The sequence below is a fragment of the Geotrypetes seraphini genome, chromosome 1 (assembly GCF_902459505.1).
Source record: "Geotrypetes seraphini chromosome 1, aGeoSer1.1, whole genome shotgun sequence".
In the NCBI taxonomy this organism is placed as follows: Eukaryota; Metazoa; Chordata; class Amphibia; order Gymnophiona; family Dermophiidae; genus Geotrypetes; species Geotrypetes seraphini.
Window position 1 is genome coordinate 517,580,542 of NC_047084.1, and position 16,141 is coordinate 517,596,682.

General features: G+C 46.3%; 1 protein-coding gene across 1 annotated transcript in view; it reads right to left on the reverse strand.

Annotated features, from left to right (window-relative positions):
- Positions 1-669: 669 nt before the first annotated feature.
- Positions 670-16,141, reverse strand: part of CDC42SE2 (CDC42 small effector 2) — a 91,251-nt gene continuing 75,779 nt past the window's right edge. The window contains exons 3-5 of the mRNA XM_033928959.1: positions 14,782-14,883; positions 3,554-3,672; positions 670-2,539 (exon numbers count right to left, since the gene is read on the reverse strand). Coding sequence (XP_033784850.1) covers positions 3,574-3,672; positions 14,782-14,883 — 201 coding nt within the window. The 3' untranslated portion in view covers positions 670-2,539; positions 3,554-3,573. The remainder of the gene's footprint in view (positions 2,540-3,553; positions 3,673-14,781; positions 14,884-16,141) is intronic.

Below are 16,141 nucleotides of genomic sequence, written 5' to 3' on the forward strand. Positions count from 1 at the left end.
ATTATTATAAACATACTGAGGGCCTCAAAATAGTACCTGGCGGGCCGCATGTGGCCCCTGGGCCACGAGTTTGAGACCACTGGTCTACACCTAAGTTTTGGCATATCGATATGGATGGACACTACTAGTGTATTCTATAAAAACATCTCACTACTCATAGAAACAGCGCCTAAATATTGGCACCCTCATAGAATTGTCTCCCGTAAGCCTATAAGGTGAGACTACTGTGCTAAGTTTGTACTGACTGAAGAAGAGAAAGGAGGTAGGATATGACAGACATTCCAATACCATTGTTGAATAAATCATGCACAAGACACACTTCCACTGCTAGATCTGTGCAACCTCATTATTTTTTTTTTGTGATTTTTCATTTACTATTTTCTCAAACTGCTAAATATATTCCAACTTTTCAAGAACATGTACGTAGCTTGCTTTGCAGCAATACCTCTCCCTCCCTCCCTCCCTCTCCTGCAAAGCAAGCTATAAGTGCAGGTTCTTGAAAAGTTGGATTGCATTTAGCAGTTTGAGAAAATAGTAAATGAAAAATCCTTTAGACATAGGCTCTAAAATAAATAACCCAATCATCCCACAGCTGCTACAGAGACTAACTTCTATTAAACTGCTCCAAGTAATGGTATTTTGAGAAAGAGGAAAGAATCAACCAGAAGATCTGAGAAAAACATTTATTTAATCAAAAGTCAATACTTTTCTTTTAAATAGCTACCAAGCCAACACAACTGACTTTATTCAAGAACGAACATAATGTGCAAAAAATATGTTCCATTATAAAAAAATAACAAAAAAAACCCCCTTTTCTTTCTAATAAGTCAAACATTTAGTAGATGCTAAGCCTGCCTTCCACCAAGAATCTGCAATCAGTGATAAGAGAAGAGAAAAATCACATGGTGATGGTTAACCACAGAAAATGTGGATGGCACAGTTACAAAGGGACGCTGAAGCACCGACTTCAAAACTGTTCTTGAAGCATAGTGTAGCTGACAATGCACCCAGTCAAACTGCATCGTGGGTACACAGCTTTGTTCCCAGCGTCTTATTGTTCTTTGTACATGGCAATTGTTAAGCATGTGACCAATCACAAGCGAGTCACCCATTTTCTTAAAATGGTAAACTGCTCTTATATAACTGGCATCTATCATCTACCCAGACGTGTGTGAAAAAAGCACAAGTAAAAAAATAACTGTCTGCGGTTTTTCTTTTCGATTTTTAAAGAGTTTTAATCTTTGTCAAATCCGCTTAATGGAAATCAAGTTCTCTCCCTGTGTATTAAATATGAAAGATGCCACGATTAACTACTTATAAACCCAAATCCAAGACTTTTCTCTCTCTCTTTTTTTTTTTTTTATACTGATGCACAGAAACTTCCCCTAAATAAACATTTTGCAGGGTTTACTTGAAACCAGTGCAATACTGCATTACGAATTTTACAGGGGAACTTGTTTAGGAAGCTGAGCATGAGGATTTTTACTAATACAGTAAAAAGTAACCTTGCGTAAGGTCTTTTTCACCAGCATGTGCGCTATCAGACCACAGTGTTCTCGCCCTTAACAGCAGCGTGGCCTTCAATCATTCAGCACATAAAGACTGCCGGCTACTTTTGAAAGTGCCACAAAATCTAGATTAGTAATTCAGGGGATCTAAAAAGCTGCTGCTGGACCCTCAGCCTCCAGTGAGGCACAAAGTAAAAGAAGCTGCACATAGAAATTTTTTTCTTAATCAGAAGAGCACCGAACACAACACAGTTTTATACATTACTACACTGATTTATACGTCTGAGGTCAGAATTTTCCATAAAATAAATATGCTGAACATCTACAATAGGATGCTTTACAAATGCAAGCTTGTTCTATTATTTTTTTTTTCCACTTTTATTACTTCTGGATGAAGATAACCACTAAAGGAAATTATTCTAAAGATACTGAATCACAAGTCCTTTTCTGCGGCTGCTTCCTACTTCAATGAGAGGTGATGGTGCCTGGGGTGGCAGTTCCATGTTTCCTCAGTGGCACTATTTTCACAGCCGCACAGCAAGCAGCAAACTCTATTTCTGGCACCTCATGGCTACCTTAGGAATAACACTAAGCATGCAGGTCATCCACATTAATGAAGTTCCAAGAGCAAACTTCTCAAACTTTCAAAATTTTATATAGGAATGCAAAAAAAAAAAAAAAAAAAACCTGGAAAACACAAAAACCCTGAACTAGTTTCTTGTTAAATTTCAAGGGAAGGAAGTTTGGAGACCTAGGGGAAAAAATGATAAGATTCAAACATTTAGAAGAAAAAAAAAAATAATAATCTAGTTGGTCCATGGTTCTGGTACAAGTCAGGTCTGTCCATGCCACTGACAGACATGACAGGAGCAGTCAGAAGAAACATCCTCAAAAACAGAACAGCCACTTATGGAAGTGATCACAAATGGGAGATGGACAGTGAGGCTTCACATCTCGTTTGCCAGGACGAAGGACATGGAAAGCAGCCACCAAGGCAAAAATGGGAAACAATAAAAATGCCCCATTAGCACCTGCAAAAAAAGACGCAGAGATCATCATTAGCAAGCATATGTTAATTTTTACATCTTTGTGGAACTTAGAGGCATCTGCTAGACCACCTTTGATCCCTCCGGAAAATATGGAGTTCCAATACCCATATTGGTCTTGAAGATAAATGGGTTCATTGTGGGCTGTGGAACCTTTTACTCTGGCACCGAAAGAATAATTGAAAAATATAAGGGGCACTTAGAGGTAAGCGCCACGTAAGCATATCGAAGACACCATTAACTGTCAGATAGATGCCTAGTCTCCAACTTCCATAGCACATAACTGCAAGGGGGCATAAAAGGCACAGCATGGGCAAACCACAGATGTGTCTTCCACATGTGTGTGTAGTTTACAGAATATAATAAACTTATGCGTATCGCTTGGCAGATCTTATGCCTGCCACTGTCAGCGTAAGAGCGTATGTCCAAACATGGGCCTATCAATGCTGACTCTCATCAGTATCCTATAACAGAATATTGGTGCCAAGATGCCATTAAAGAAGTGGAGCTAAGGACAGGCCACTAGGGGACCTAGATCAAGGCACCATTTTATAAAATTGCCGCCATAGTATTTGACCTTTCAAGATAACAAATCTACTGTATGTGATCTCGCGTTCATTACATCATCTCTGAAGTATTCCTACAACGGTCTGATAAAAAGTTGCATTACATTCAGGTGGCAGCATGTAAATTCACTTTAGTGAACAAAAATTAGAAATATATTGGAACAGGAGCCTGTATATTTCGTATCACATTAAAAATTCTGTGTGCCACAGATCCTCCCAGACCCGATCTACAAGCCACAGAAAGTCTGCTTAGTTTTTAATTTAATATATGGTAACATTTATAAAATGCAGAACATGACACTTGGTATTGTGAGTAAAGAATATGATATTTTACTGTTTGAAACTGAAACCTTGACCTGTTTGGATCTCAACTGTTTACCCAATTGCATACATAATTTGGTGCCCCTGTCCTTCACAGCTGAACAATACTCACTGTACATCCTGCTCCCAGGGTTATCCAGCCTTTGTCTCCACAAGCTGCATCTGAATATTTGCCGACATGCCACCTCCATATCCTCCCTTGGACTGCATTTGGCTCTGAATTGAACTCACCTAGGAGGGAAGACAGAAATGGTGAAAAAGAGAAAGCAAAAGGGGAAAAGTCACTGCTGCTCAGTCTTCATAGAATCCTTTGCAACCCTTCTCTTACTGGATGGAATTTTCCATATTTCTTAGGTTAAGCAGGATACTTGGAAAAGAGGTACTGTAAAAAGAAACAGAAAATGATGGCGCATAAAAAAAATCACACAGCCTGTCATATAATGTGACTGTCCACACCAACTCTTTAGTTCTATAATCTCTTCCTCTGTGCCAGTCCCATTCTTAAATTCAGGCACAGTCATGGAATCCATCACCTCTGCTGGAAGGTCATTCCACATATCCACCATTCTTTCTGTAACAAAATATTTCCTTAATATTACCCCGAGTCTATCCTCTCACTTTCACCATATGCCTCTTTGTTCCAGAGCTTCTTTTCTTGAAAAGTTTTATCAGAAAAATACAACAAACAAAACATAGCATCACAGAAAACAGCAAATCTCCCCACCTCACCCACCAACAAGTGCAAAATATTGTACATTGACGCTTCAGTACAAAGCCTAAACAAATATCAAAATATATTATCCACCCACTCCCCCGGAGCCTGAGTATCAGTCAATAGTAAGCACGCAGGTATGTATGGAACTTAAGAAATTTCTAACCCAGTTCAGTAGAGCTTTCCAGCCACTTTATATAGGGATCTCATACCTTAAGAAAGAGTATAAAGCAATTATGCATTAAAGCAGTTAACTTTCCAAGCAATTGCCTCCTAAACAGAGGATGGGCTTGTTTCCACTGTGCTGCCAATAACAGCTGACTAGCAGTAATCACATAACAAGCAAGCTTACGAGATTTTTTTAGGGAGCGCAGCTAAGGGCAAATGCAAAAGAGCGCTACCCATAGATTTTGGAATTTTCCTACACAATACCTAAGACAGTATTGCAAAGACCATATCCCAATAAGGCACAACCTTGGGGCACTCCCACCAAATATGAAGAAAGGACCCTTGAAGGCCACAATTTCTCCAACATAAATCAGATACCCGAGGGTACATTTTATGTAATCGCATCGGAGTGAGATACCACTGGTAGAGCATCTTATATCCGTTTTCTACCACGAAGCTCGTATGGAAGTACGTGGCAAGTGAGGAAACTATTTATCCCATTTGATTAACAACGGGGCAGATTGCAAAAGACCCTCCCGCTTGCTATAAATTTAATGGAGGTGTGGCATTTTGTTGAATGACAGCCTTATAAAAGAGTGAAACACCCCCCCCCCCTATCACTATCACCCATTAGCGCTCATTCCAAGGGGGTTTCAGGTAACTGAAGTTCCCCAAGTGCCTTACGACACAGAAAGCACAGTTACTTACCGTAACAGGTGTTATCCAGGGACAGCAGGCATATATTCTCACATGTGGGTGACGTCATCTACGGAGCCCCAGCGCGGACAGCTTTTCAAGCAAACTTGATTGAAGTTTCAAGTTTGCTACACTGCACCACGCATGTGCATGCCTTCCTGCCCACTAGAGGGCGCATCCCCACCTTGTGGTCCTCAGTTCCATAACCAGCAAAGAAGCCATCCCCGGGGAGGTGGGCGGGTTGTGAGAATATATGCCTGCTGTCCCTGGATAACACCTGTTACGGTAAGTAACTGTGCTTTATCCCAGGACAAGCAGGCATGATATTCTCACATGTGGGTGACCTCCAAGCCAACCAAAAAAAGGCAGGTGGGAGGATGGCAATTTAGGAAAACAGGTTACATAACACCAACTGGCCAAACCGGCCGTCGCTCCTGGACAAAGTGTCCAGACAGTAATGTGAGGTGAACGTATGAACCGAAGACCAAGTGGCAGCTTGGTCCACAGGAGTAGACCGGAGGAAAGCAACAGAAGCTGTCATCGCCCGGACCTTATGCCCCGTGACTCGACCCTGGAGCGTGAGACCTGCCTGAGCGTAACAAAAAGAAATACAAGCAGCTAGCCAGTTGGACAAGGTGCACTTGGAAACAGGATGTCCCAGCCTATTAGGATCAAAGGACAAAAATAATTGAGGAACCTTCCGATGAGACTTGGTACGTTGGAGATAAAAAGCCAACGCCCTCTTACAGTCCAGCGTGTGAAGCGCCGCCTCACCAGGATGAGAGTGGGGCTTCGGAAAGAACACCGGAAGGACAATAGACTGATTGAGGTGGAAATCAGACACAACTTTAGGTAGAAATTTTGGATGGGTGCGAAGAACCACCTTGTCATGATGGAACACAGTAAAGGGCGGGTCCGCAACCAAAGCCTGAAGCTCACTGATTCGACGAGCAGACGTGAGCACAAGTAAAAAGACCACCTTCCAAGTGAGAAACTTAGGAAGAGACTTGTCAATTGGCTCAAATGGAGGTTTCATCAGCTGAGCCAAGACCACGTTCAGATCCCAAACTACAGGAGGAGGTTTCAGAGGAGGATTAACATTAACTAAACCCCTCATGAAACGAACCACCAGAGGATGAAGAGAGAGAGAACGTCCCTCTAGATGCCGATGGAAAGCAGCAATAGCACTGAGATGCACCCGGATGGAAGTTGTCTTCAGCCCAGACATGGACAAATGCAGCAAATATTCCAGAACCGAGGACACCGGAACCAAACTCGGGTCCAGATGGTGCGAGGCACACCAGGATGAAAATCTGGTCCACTTCTGGGAATAACAAAGCCGAGTCGAGGCCTTGCGCGAGGCTTCCAACACCTCCCTGACCTCCGAAGTCAGGGGGAAAGGAACCAAGCCGTCAGATGTAATGACTGAAGATTGGGATGCAACAGCGAACCCCGACTCTGAGACAGCAGAGAGGGAAAAACTGGCAGAAGTAGAGGCTCCCTGGCACTGAGTTGAAGAAGCAGGGAAAACCAGTGCTGACGAGGCCAACTTGGCGCTATGAGAATCATAGTGGCTCTGGATGACTTGAGGTGAACCAACGTCCTCAAGATCAGAGGAAAAGGAGGAAATGCATAAAGGAATCTCCCTCCCCAGTCGAGAAGGAAGGCATCTGCCTCGAGACGGTCTCGGGAGTAAATTCTTGAACAATAGAGGGGCAGTTTGTGAGTCTCCGGGGAGGCAAACAGATCCACCTGAGGCGTCCCCCAGCGGTCGAAGACCTCGCGCAGAACTCGGGAGTTGAGCGACCACTCGTGCGGCTGGAGAAGACTACTGAGTTTGTCGGCTAGACAATTCTTCTCTCCCTGAATGTAAACCGCCCGCAGGAAGATGTTCTGGGAGGTCGCCCATTCCCAAAGGCGCAAGGCTTCCCGGCACAGAGACCAAGAGCCCGTTCCCCCTTGTTTGTTCACATAATACATCGCCACTTGGTTGTCCGTCCGTACCAGGACCACCTGATTGCGCAGCAGGTGACCGAAGGCTCGGGCTGCCAGAAAAATGGCACGAAGCTCCAACACATTGATGTGACAACGATGGTCCTCCGCTGACCATAGCGCTTGAGTCCGCAGACCGTCGAGGTGAGCCCCCCACGCGTACTCCGAAGAGTCCGTGGTCAGGACCTTGCGATGCGGAGGGACGAGAAAGAGCAAACCCCCGGAAAGATTGGAAGAGTTGGTCCACCAACGGAGCGACCGTCTCAAGGAAGGAGTGACCGTTACAGGAAGGGAGAGCGAGTCTCGATCCTGGCGCCACTGGGAGGCCAAGGTCCACTGAGGGAGTCTCAGACGCAATCGGGCAAACGGCGTGACATGAACTGTCGAAGCCATATGGCCGAGTAGAATCATTAGCCGGTGTGCAGAGACGGAGCGCTGCAGCAGAATCTGACGGGCCAGACGAAGCAGAGCCTCCAGTCTCGATGAGGGCAGGAATGCACGAAGGCGAACCGTGTCCAGCACGGCCCCGATAAACTGAAGGGATTGAGCCGGGCACAACTGCGATTTGGGAAAATTTACCTCGAACCCCAGACGTTGAAGGAAGATGATAGTCTATCGGGTCGCTGAGATAACCCTCTCCCGGGATGAAGCCTTGATCAGCCAATCGTCCAGGTAGGGGAAGACCTGCAGCCCCTGGGATCGTAGGGCAGCCGCGACCACCACCATACACTTTGTAAAGACCCGAGGAGACGAGGCCAGCCCGAAGGGGAGGACTCTATATTGGAGGTGCAACTCCCCCACCTGGAACCGTAAGTATTGGCGAAAGGCGGGATGCACCGGAACATGCGTATATGCTTCCTTCAGGTCCAGGGGAGCACATCCAGTCCCCCGAGTCTAGTAGAGGGTACAGGACTGGAAGAGACAACATACGGAACTTCTCCCGGACAAGGAACTTGTTAAGCCTCCGGAGGTCCAGAATGGGGCGTAAGTCCCCGGTCTTCTTCGGGACCAAAAAGTAACGGGAGTAAAACCCCCATCCCCTTTGGTTCGGGGGCACATGCTCCACCGCCCGAAGGCCCAACAAGGACCTGGCCTCGGACAGGAGAAGAGGAAGCTGGTCTTGGCAGCAAAGAGAAGTCCCCGGCGGATGTTCCGGTGGCATGGACAAGAAATTCAGCGAGTAGCCCTCGGAGATAATCCGGAGCACCCAAGCGTCCGACGTGATCTCGGCCCATGCTGGGAGAAAGGCCTGCAATCGTCCCCCGATAGGAAGGGGGTCCTTTGACAGTGCGGAGGGGGCCCGCCCCCAACCGCACATCACGTCAAAAAGACGGAGCGGGTTTAGACGCTCCTTGCGCCTGAGGCTTTGGTTGGGACGCCCTGCCCTGCTGCTGGGGACGTCGGGGCGGAGGCCTGGAGAAGGCCGGCGTCGACTTCTGCGGGTACCGCCGCGGAGGAGGTCTAAACGGCTTCTGCGGCGGAGCTCGGGGTTTGGGACGGACCAATGAGGCAATAGAGCGCTCGTGTTCCGACAAACGCTTGGTCGCCGCCTCCAAGGACTCATCAAACAGCTCTGAGCCAACACAAGGAAGAATGGCCAGACGTTCTTGTAAGTTCGGGTCCATCTCCAGGGTACGGAGCCATGCCAGGCGGCGCATGGCCACCGCGAAGGCTGACACGCGAGAGGCGAGCTCAAACGCGTCATACACCGCATGGAAGAGGTAGAGACGCAGTTGGGACAAATTGGACATAAAAACCCCAAAATCCTCTTTATGGGAATCTGGCATGACTCCATAATACCTCGGCAACGACTTCACCATCTGTCTCAAATAAGACGAGAAGGTGAATGCGTAATTCAGGACCCTGGTCGCCATCAACGAGTTAGAATAGAGGGGACGACCAAACTTGTCCAAGGTCCGTCCCTCCCGTCCGGGGGGAACAGCCGCCGAGACCCTGGAAGGCTGCGACTTCTTCAAAGCCGACTCCACCAGTAGGGACTGGTGGGACAGCTTTGCCTTATCAAAGCCCTTGCACGGAACCGTGCGATATTTGGACTCCATCTTAGAAGGCACCGCTGTGACTGTAAGGGGGGAGTCAAGGTTCCTCAAAAAGGTCTGGTTAAGAACCTTATTGAGAGGTAACCGAGGCGTCTCTCGAGGAGGGGAGGGCAAATCCTGCTCCTCCAAAAACTCCTTCGTGTACTTTGATCCTGCTCCCAGATCAAGGTCCAAAGCCCTTCCCATATCAAGAATGAACCTCGAGAAAGAGGAGGGCTTCGAAGGCGGGGAGGGAGATCGAGACGAGCGCCTCGCCAAGAAGGAAGGAGAAGCCTCGCGTGAGTATCGAGGCTCCTTCCCCGTGCCAGACCCCGAGCCCCAAGAAGCCGCATCGAGCGATCTGGACGGGGTCGGGGACCTCTCACGCCCCGATGAACCCCTTCGGGAAGTCCCCGGGGTATGGGGCACCGAGGCACGCCCCTTTCGTCTTGGCGAAGAGTCCCTCGAGCACTCAACCTCAGACGAACGCAAAAGCCTCGGGTTATCGAGGCGCAGTTCGGAGACCCGCAGGGTCTCGGCCCCAGTCGGCGAGGAGCGACCGTGTCGTCGAGGAGAAGCCCGGTGGCGTTTGGGCTTCCTCGACCGATGCTTCGCCCGAGGCCGACCCGAGGACGAGGAACCCCGGGAGGACCTCGACGAGGACGAAGAGGAAGAGATCCTCCGAACACGCCGCACCTTGTCCCGAGGCCGCACACTCCGCTCAGGCTGGTCAACCGAGGTCGAGGGCAAGGTCGGGACCGAGGCCGAAACCCCCCCCGGGCCCGAAGTCGAGGGCACCGAGACCGAGGTCACTGACGCCGGGTCAGCCGAGGCCGAAGCCTGCTGAAGGTGCGTGAGGGCCCCGGACAGCTCCGAGGCAATGAGAGCCCGGAGCAAGTCTTGAAAGATGGGAACCCCCATCATAGTCGGCAGGTCCGGGGCCGTCGGGTGCTCCCTCGAGGGCGACCTCGGTACCGAGTATTCCCACGGGGCACCCGACTTAGACGCCGGGGGCTCCCGGGGCGAGGACGAAGGAGTCGAGGCCGAGGTCAAGGCCGGGGCCGAAGCCGACGTCGAGGCCTTCCCCGCCGAGGGGTCAACTGCAAAGAGCTCTGCCATGCGAGCCTGACGGCGGCGGAGAGCTCTCCGTTGAAAAGTGGAGCACCGGGAATAGGTGTCTGAGGGGTGCTCAGGGCCCAGGCAACGCAAGCACCACCGGTGAGGATCGGTAATCGACAGGAGCCGATCGCACCGGGTGCACTTTTTAAAGCCCGTCACAGGACGGGACATGGGCCCAAAAACCGGCCGGGAACAAGTGAGGTCCCGCGGCCGCGGCTACCGGGATCCCCTGGAGCCAAACGAAAAGACTTTTTTTTTTTTTTTCGACGAAAACTGAAAGAAATAAAAAGAACAAAAGAGAAAAACACAGCGACCGAGTCAAAAAAGAAACACAGCTGCGGTGACAGAAGGCAAAACTAAGAGCACAATTTCCACAGGGCTTCTGGCTCCGCGGAAGAGAATGAACTGAGGACCACGAGGTGGGGATGCGCCCTCTAGTGGGCAGGAAGGCATGCACATGCGTGGTGCAGTGTAGCAAACTTGAAACTTCAATCAAGTTTGCTTGAAAAGCTGTCCGCGCTGGGGCTCCGTAGATGACGTCACCCACATGTGAGAATATCATGCCTGCTTGTCCTGGGATAAAATCCGATACCTGCCGATATCGAAAGTGATCAACTGCACCTAAACCATAAGCCTCAGACAGGTCAGAAAATGGTAGGATTTGCCCATCTTCCACCAAATCTCCCAAATCTAGAAGGCCTTGCTGAGTCCAAGCCTGAAAGCGAGCATCCAAACTAACAGGCAGAAAGCCCTCCGCCACCCACACTGGAGCGCCCCAAAAATATTTGTTGAGAATGAAGTAACCGTGTCTTAGTCCAGATATCAAATGTATGCTGCAAATAGGGATTAGCCCCTTTTAATATAGTGTGAGCTTCTGCTACAGAGAGCCAGGGGAGTACCTGACAGAAATCATCCGAAATAAGAGACCTGTTCCAATTGAACCCAATTCTTATTGCAATCCTTGCACCAAGATAAGAATGATTTTAATTGTGGTGCAATATAATAGCACCACAAACAGGGAACCACCATTCCCCCTGAGCCCAAAATTGAAGTAATACACTTCTTTGTACCCACAGAGGTTGGTATTTCTACAGAGATTCTTTTCAACTGAAAGAGTCCCACCCCTTGTGCAGGTATTTAAATCTCTATTTCCCCAGTCTCACCTTTCTTCCATATAATATACAGTATATTTAGATGTTTAAGTATACCTCCATATGACTCTATCCAGTTTATAAAAATAAATGTAAACCAAGAAAGGGTGTCAAATAAATCAATATAAGAAAACACACCCTTAATGCTCAAGATTTCATATCGAATCTTCCCTAAAAGGGAGAAAAGACCTCAGTGTCTAGGGGCTCTCAAAATAGCTACCCACATAGACAAGCTGGTTTCAAATAGAACTTGAAGCCAGCAGACACATCCTTGGTCAGAAAAACTCCCAAAAAAGATGAAGACGCGATTTCAGTGACATCCCAAAAAACAGTCTATTTCAATAGTATTCTTGAGCATTAAGGGTGTGTTTTTCTTATATTGATCTATCCAGTTTATGTCATGTCCTTTTAAAGATGCGTCTCCAGAAATTAGAGAATGACATGGTGACAGAATTTGTTGCTGTCACCATCCCCGGGTTAACTACGGGAAACCATTTCCATGTCATTCTTTAAGGAGACAGGGAAGAATCAAAGTATGAATGGGCACAGCAAATGACCTTCAAAGTGTGCATTGAAGAATGCTGGTGTAGAAGGACTGAGGTTGAGATAGACACTAAATAATGATACAGGATAATTTTCTGCGATTATCTACGGGGATGGGAACAAATTCTGCCCCTGTGTCATTCTCTATCCAGGACTACAGAGTACTCCAGATGTGTTCTCACTAAAGACATAAAAAGAGGCACCATCACCTCTTTTGCCCCAGTGGACTTTTTTCTCCCTATGCACCCCAGCATCCTTTGGCTGTTTAGCTGATTAAAGTGGGTTTGAATGTTTACTGCTGTTTAGGGAGAGCATATGGATTTATTTGGCCTCAAACCAGAATTTTACTTGCACATTAGAAAATATTCATGGATTACAGTATTAAGAACTCTTTCCAGTGTTGAGCCACATATATGAATAAGTAGCTGTACTGAGCCCATCACTACCAAAAGATGGAAAAACCCATTAACACATTAACCCAAACACACATTAACACATGAAGGAAAATTCTGTAATCAATAAAATTAACAGCAGGGTGCCTAAGCGCTATTCTTAGGAGCACAATGAGTGGCACAGTGTGTATATGTAAGGGATATACTCATGAGCTTAACTCCCATTCACCTGTGTAACTTATAGCATAAGTGATCTGTGTTTCCCGCAGAACTTGCACTCCCACAGACAAACTGACACCCCTGGGCCTCCCATAGTATCAACAAGAAATTCTATTCTGGAACCTTTGCCACAATCCAGTCGGAGTCATTGGAGAAATTTTAAAAACCTGACTGGATTGCGGCCCTCATTACTCATTTCTGTTCTAGGGCAATTGGCGCCTGCAAGAATAAGTCTAAATACACTTGGAGTCTGAGACTTTGTTCCTTTTCTAGGCGTACGAAATCTGTATACCACAGGAGCCTGGGCCAATCTGGTGCTACAAGAACTACTGTTCTTCTGTGATGAGCTATCCGGCAGATTATCCAGCCGATCATGGGCCAAGGGGGAAACAGGTACAGGAGTCCAGTTTCTGGCCATGGTTGAAAAAGAGCATCCAGCCTTGATCTTCTGGGCTCATATCTGCGACTGAAGAACCAATCCGCCTTCTTGTTCTTTGCAGTTGCCATGAGATCAAATGTCAGACAACCATCTTCTCACATTGGCCTGGAATGCTTTCTGAGACAACCACCACTCTCCTGGGTCTAATGTCTGTCTGCTGAGATAATCCACTTGAATATTGTCCACTCTGGTCATGTGTGCCACAAAGATTGCCAACAGGTGTATTTCTGCCCAAAAGAACAATGCCTTCGCTTCCTATCAAAGCAGTGTTACTGGTGCCTTCCTGCCTGTTGACATATATGCCACTGAAGTAGCATTGTTGGAGAAGGTCTTCTAGCAAGGACTTCAGTTGGAGTAGCGCCATGTGAACTGCTTGAAGTTCCAGCCTATTGATAAGACCATTTTTGCTGAGATTTGAGTCCACTGAACTTGTACTGGGTGACCGCTACAATAAGATCCCCAGCTAAACAAGCTGGCATCTGTTGTTAAGGTGACCCATGAATCAATCCAAAGTGGGATCCCCTTCGCCAAAGACGGAGCCATCAGCTCATGCTGCGCTTGGCTGCTGCTGTCCAGAAGAAACGGAAAATGCAGGAAGTCTCTCTGAGGAAACCAAGACAACAAAGTGTCCCCTTTGCCCAGGGCACCACCTAGGTATCCTGGAGGGGGTGCATGAGTGCCTTTGCCCAGCGCACCCCCTCTTATCATGGCTGCCACTGATCCCAGGACTTGAAGGTAATGCCATGCCATAGGCTCTGGTTTGGTCAACAGGTCTGTAATCTAACCATGAATTCTGTTTGCATGCTTCTGGAAAAAAGACTTGGCCTTTTGCCATGTTGCATACAACTCCCAGATATTTCAGGGACTGTATCAGAATCAGTGGCTCTTTTGAAAGTTCAAAATCCATCCCAGACTCTGTAGCAACCCCATAACTGCCATCCGGTTGGGACAGCGCTCTGATGAACCAATTGCCCAAGCACAGGTGCACCAGTGGAGATGAGCAGCCACCACCACCATAACTTTGGTGAAAGTTCAGGGTGCTGGTGCTAATCCAAATGGAAGCACTGAGAATTGATAATTCCAACACATGGAATCTGAGGAACTTCTTGTGCTCCGGGAAGATGGGGATGTGAAGGCAAGCTCGTATCAAATCTAAGACGGACAAAAACTTTCACAGCTCCACCACAACTATGACAGACAAAATGGTCTCCATTCAAAACAGAGGTACTCTCAAAGCCGCGTTAACATGTTTCAGATCCAAGAGGGACCTCCACTCTTCTGAGCCTTTCTTTGGTATGACAAAGTGTATATAGTATCTGCCGGAGCCTGAGTCATCTTGAGGAACTGGTTCTATGGCTTTGATAGCTAGTAATCTCCGTAGCATTGCTTGGACCATTTTTTGCTTTCTCTGGCTGGTCTGCAGGCAAATCCATGAAGCAGTCAGAGAGAGGGTATGCGATCTCTGACTTAAAACCTTTTCTGATAATGTCCAGGACCCAGCAGTGTATCTGTTCCTAAACCTACAGATAGGCTGAGAGTTGAACTCCAATCTTCAAAGGAATGGTGTGAGGGCTAGCGTCATTGTGGCTTTTTGGCTGGCACTGCGGAATGGGAACCTGAACTTTGGTTTCTCCAGTTCCCTGAAAATTTCAGCCTGGAAACTTGAAAGGCTCTCTAGGTAAGAAGCTACTGTACAATATTATTTGCACTTCTTCTAAAAAATGAATGCACAGAGTATTAAAATGCATATAATGATATCTGTCACAACTTATAATTGCATATATAGAAAGTTATTGTGTAGGAACAAGGAGCTTTGGGAGAGGGAGGGATTGGTGGAGGGGAATGACACACAAATATACAAGATTTTACTTACTGAATTCATTCCACTGAAAAGGTCTCCTGATCCTACATGTGCTGTGTGAACAAAATTTGTTGGCTCGCCAATCATACTTCGGTCAATCCTTCGCCGCCTTTTCTGCAAAACAAATAACGGCTTGTGAGATGTTGGAGCATCACTTTGGCTCTGAATATGTAAAGAAAGCTACTTGGTCTAAAGACAGCAATAAAATCAGAAGGCAGAGATAGATTTCTTTTTCTTCCTATTTCTTTGTTTGTCTCTTGCTAATTGTCCCTGCGGATCTCTCTTCATCCCCATCCCGCGAGTTTCGTCCCTGTCCCATCCCTGCAAATACTGTCCTCTTCTGCACAAGCCTCAAATACTTATGATTTTAAAATGTTTGAAGCTTGTGCAGACAAGGACAGAGTTTGCAGGGATGGGACAAGGACAGGACGGGGATGGAGTTAGATCCCATGGGGACGGGTACAAATTGGCCCCCATGTCATGAGACATGTTCTAGACCAGATATGCATATAATAGAGATGAGAGGCATGCAAATTTTTTCTCATGCATATTTATTAGGGATATCTTGAAAACTCAACTGGCTAGGGGTTCCCAAAGACAGGTTTAAGAACCATTGGTCTAGGACAGTGATGGCTAACCTTTTTGAGCCCGAGTGCCCAAACTGCCGCACAAAACCAAAGAATTTCCTCAAAGTGCCAGCACGTCAATTAAACCTTAATAACAAGATTTTAGTATCTAAAAACTCTTTATAAAGTTGCCTGAACTATGTAACATCATTTTTAAAGGTTGGAATCTTTGTATTGTCAGAGAATCAATTTGATTCACAATCCTTTGGTTTTCATTTCAATTTATTGGCAATTTATAATGTTTTAATGATTTCATTCAATTTAATGAATTTAGGAAGAATTTGATTCAGTTACACAATATATTTTAAATGTATTATTCACATAACATGTCAAATGTATCCTGAGTAAAAAAAAAAGATAAACTTCTTAAAACTGTTAACTGTGTCAAGACTCGGTGTGCATTCCCAAAGAGTCTATACATGTTTTTTTGTAAAATTTACAATCAAATTAGAAAATAGTTAAATCATTACATTTCTAATAATATGATGTAAAGAAAACAAAAGAGCTTTCAATTAAACCAACCGTTTTTATTGGAAATTCCAGATTGGAATACAACAGGGCCATGTAAAGTCCCTTTTTTAAATAACATCTTTAAATAATATTTAAATAACTTAGAAAGTGTCTTAACTGCAAACTGAAAACACTGCTTCATGTAAACATATGCATTGGGCATGCTCTGAAAAAAATTAATGTGATTTTTGTTGTTGCATGCATGCTGATAACTTGTCAATCCTTGGCTCATAGTG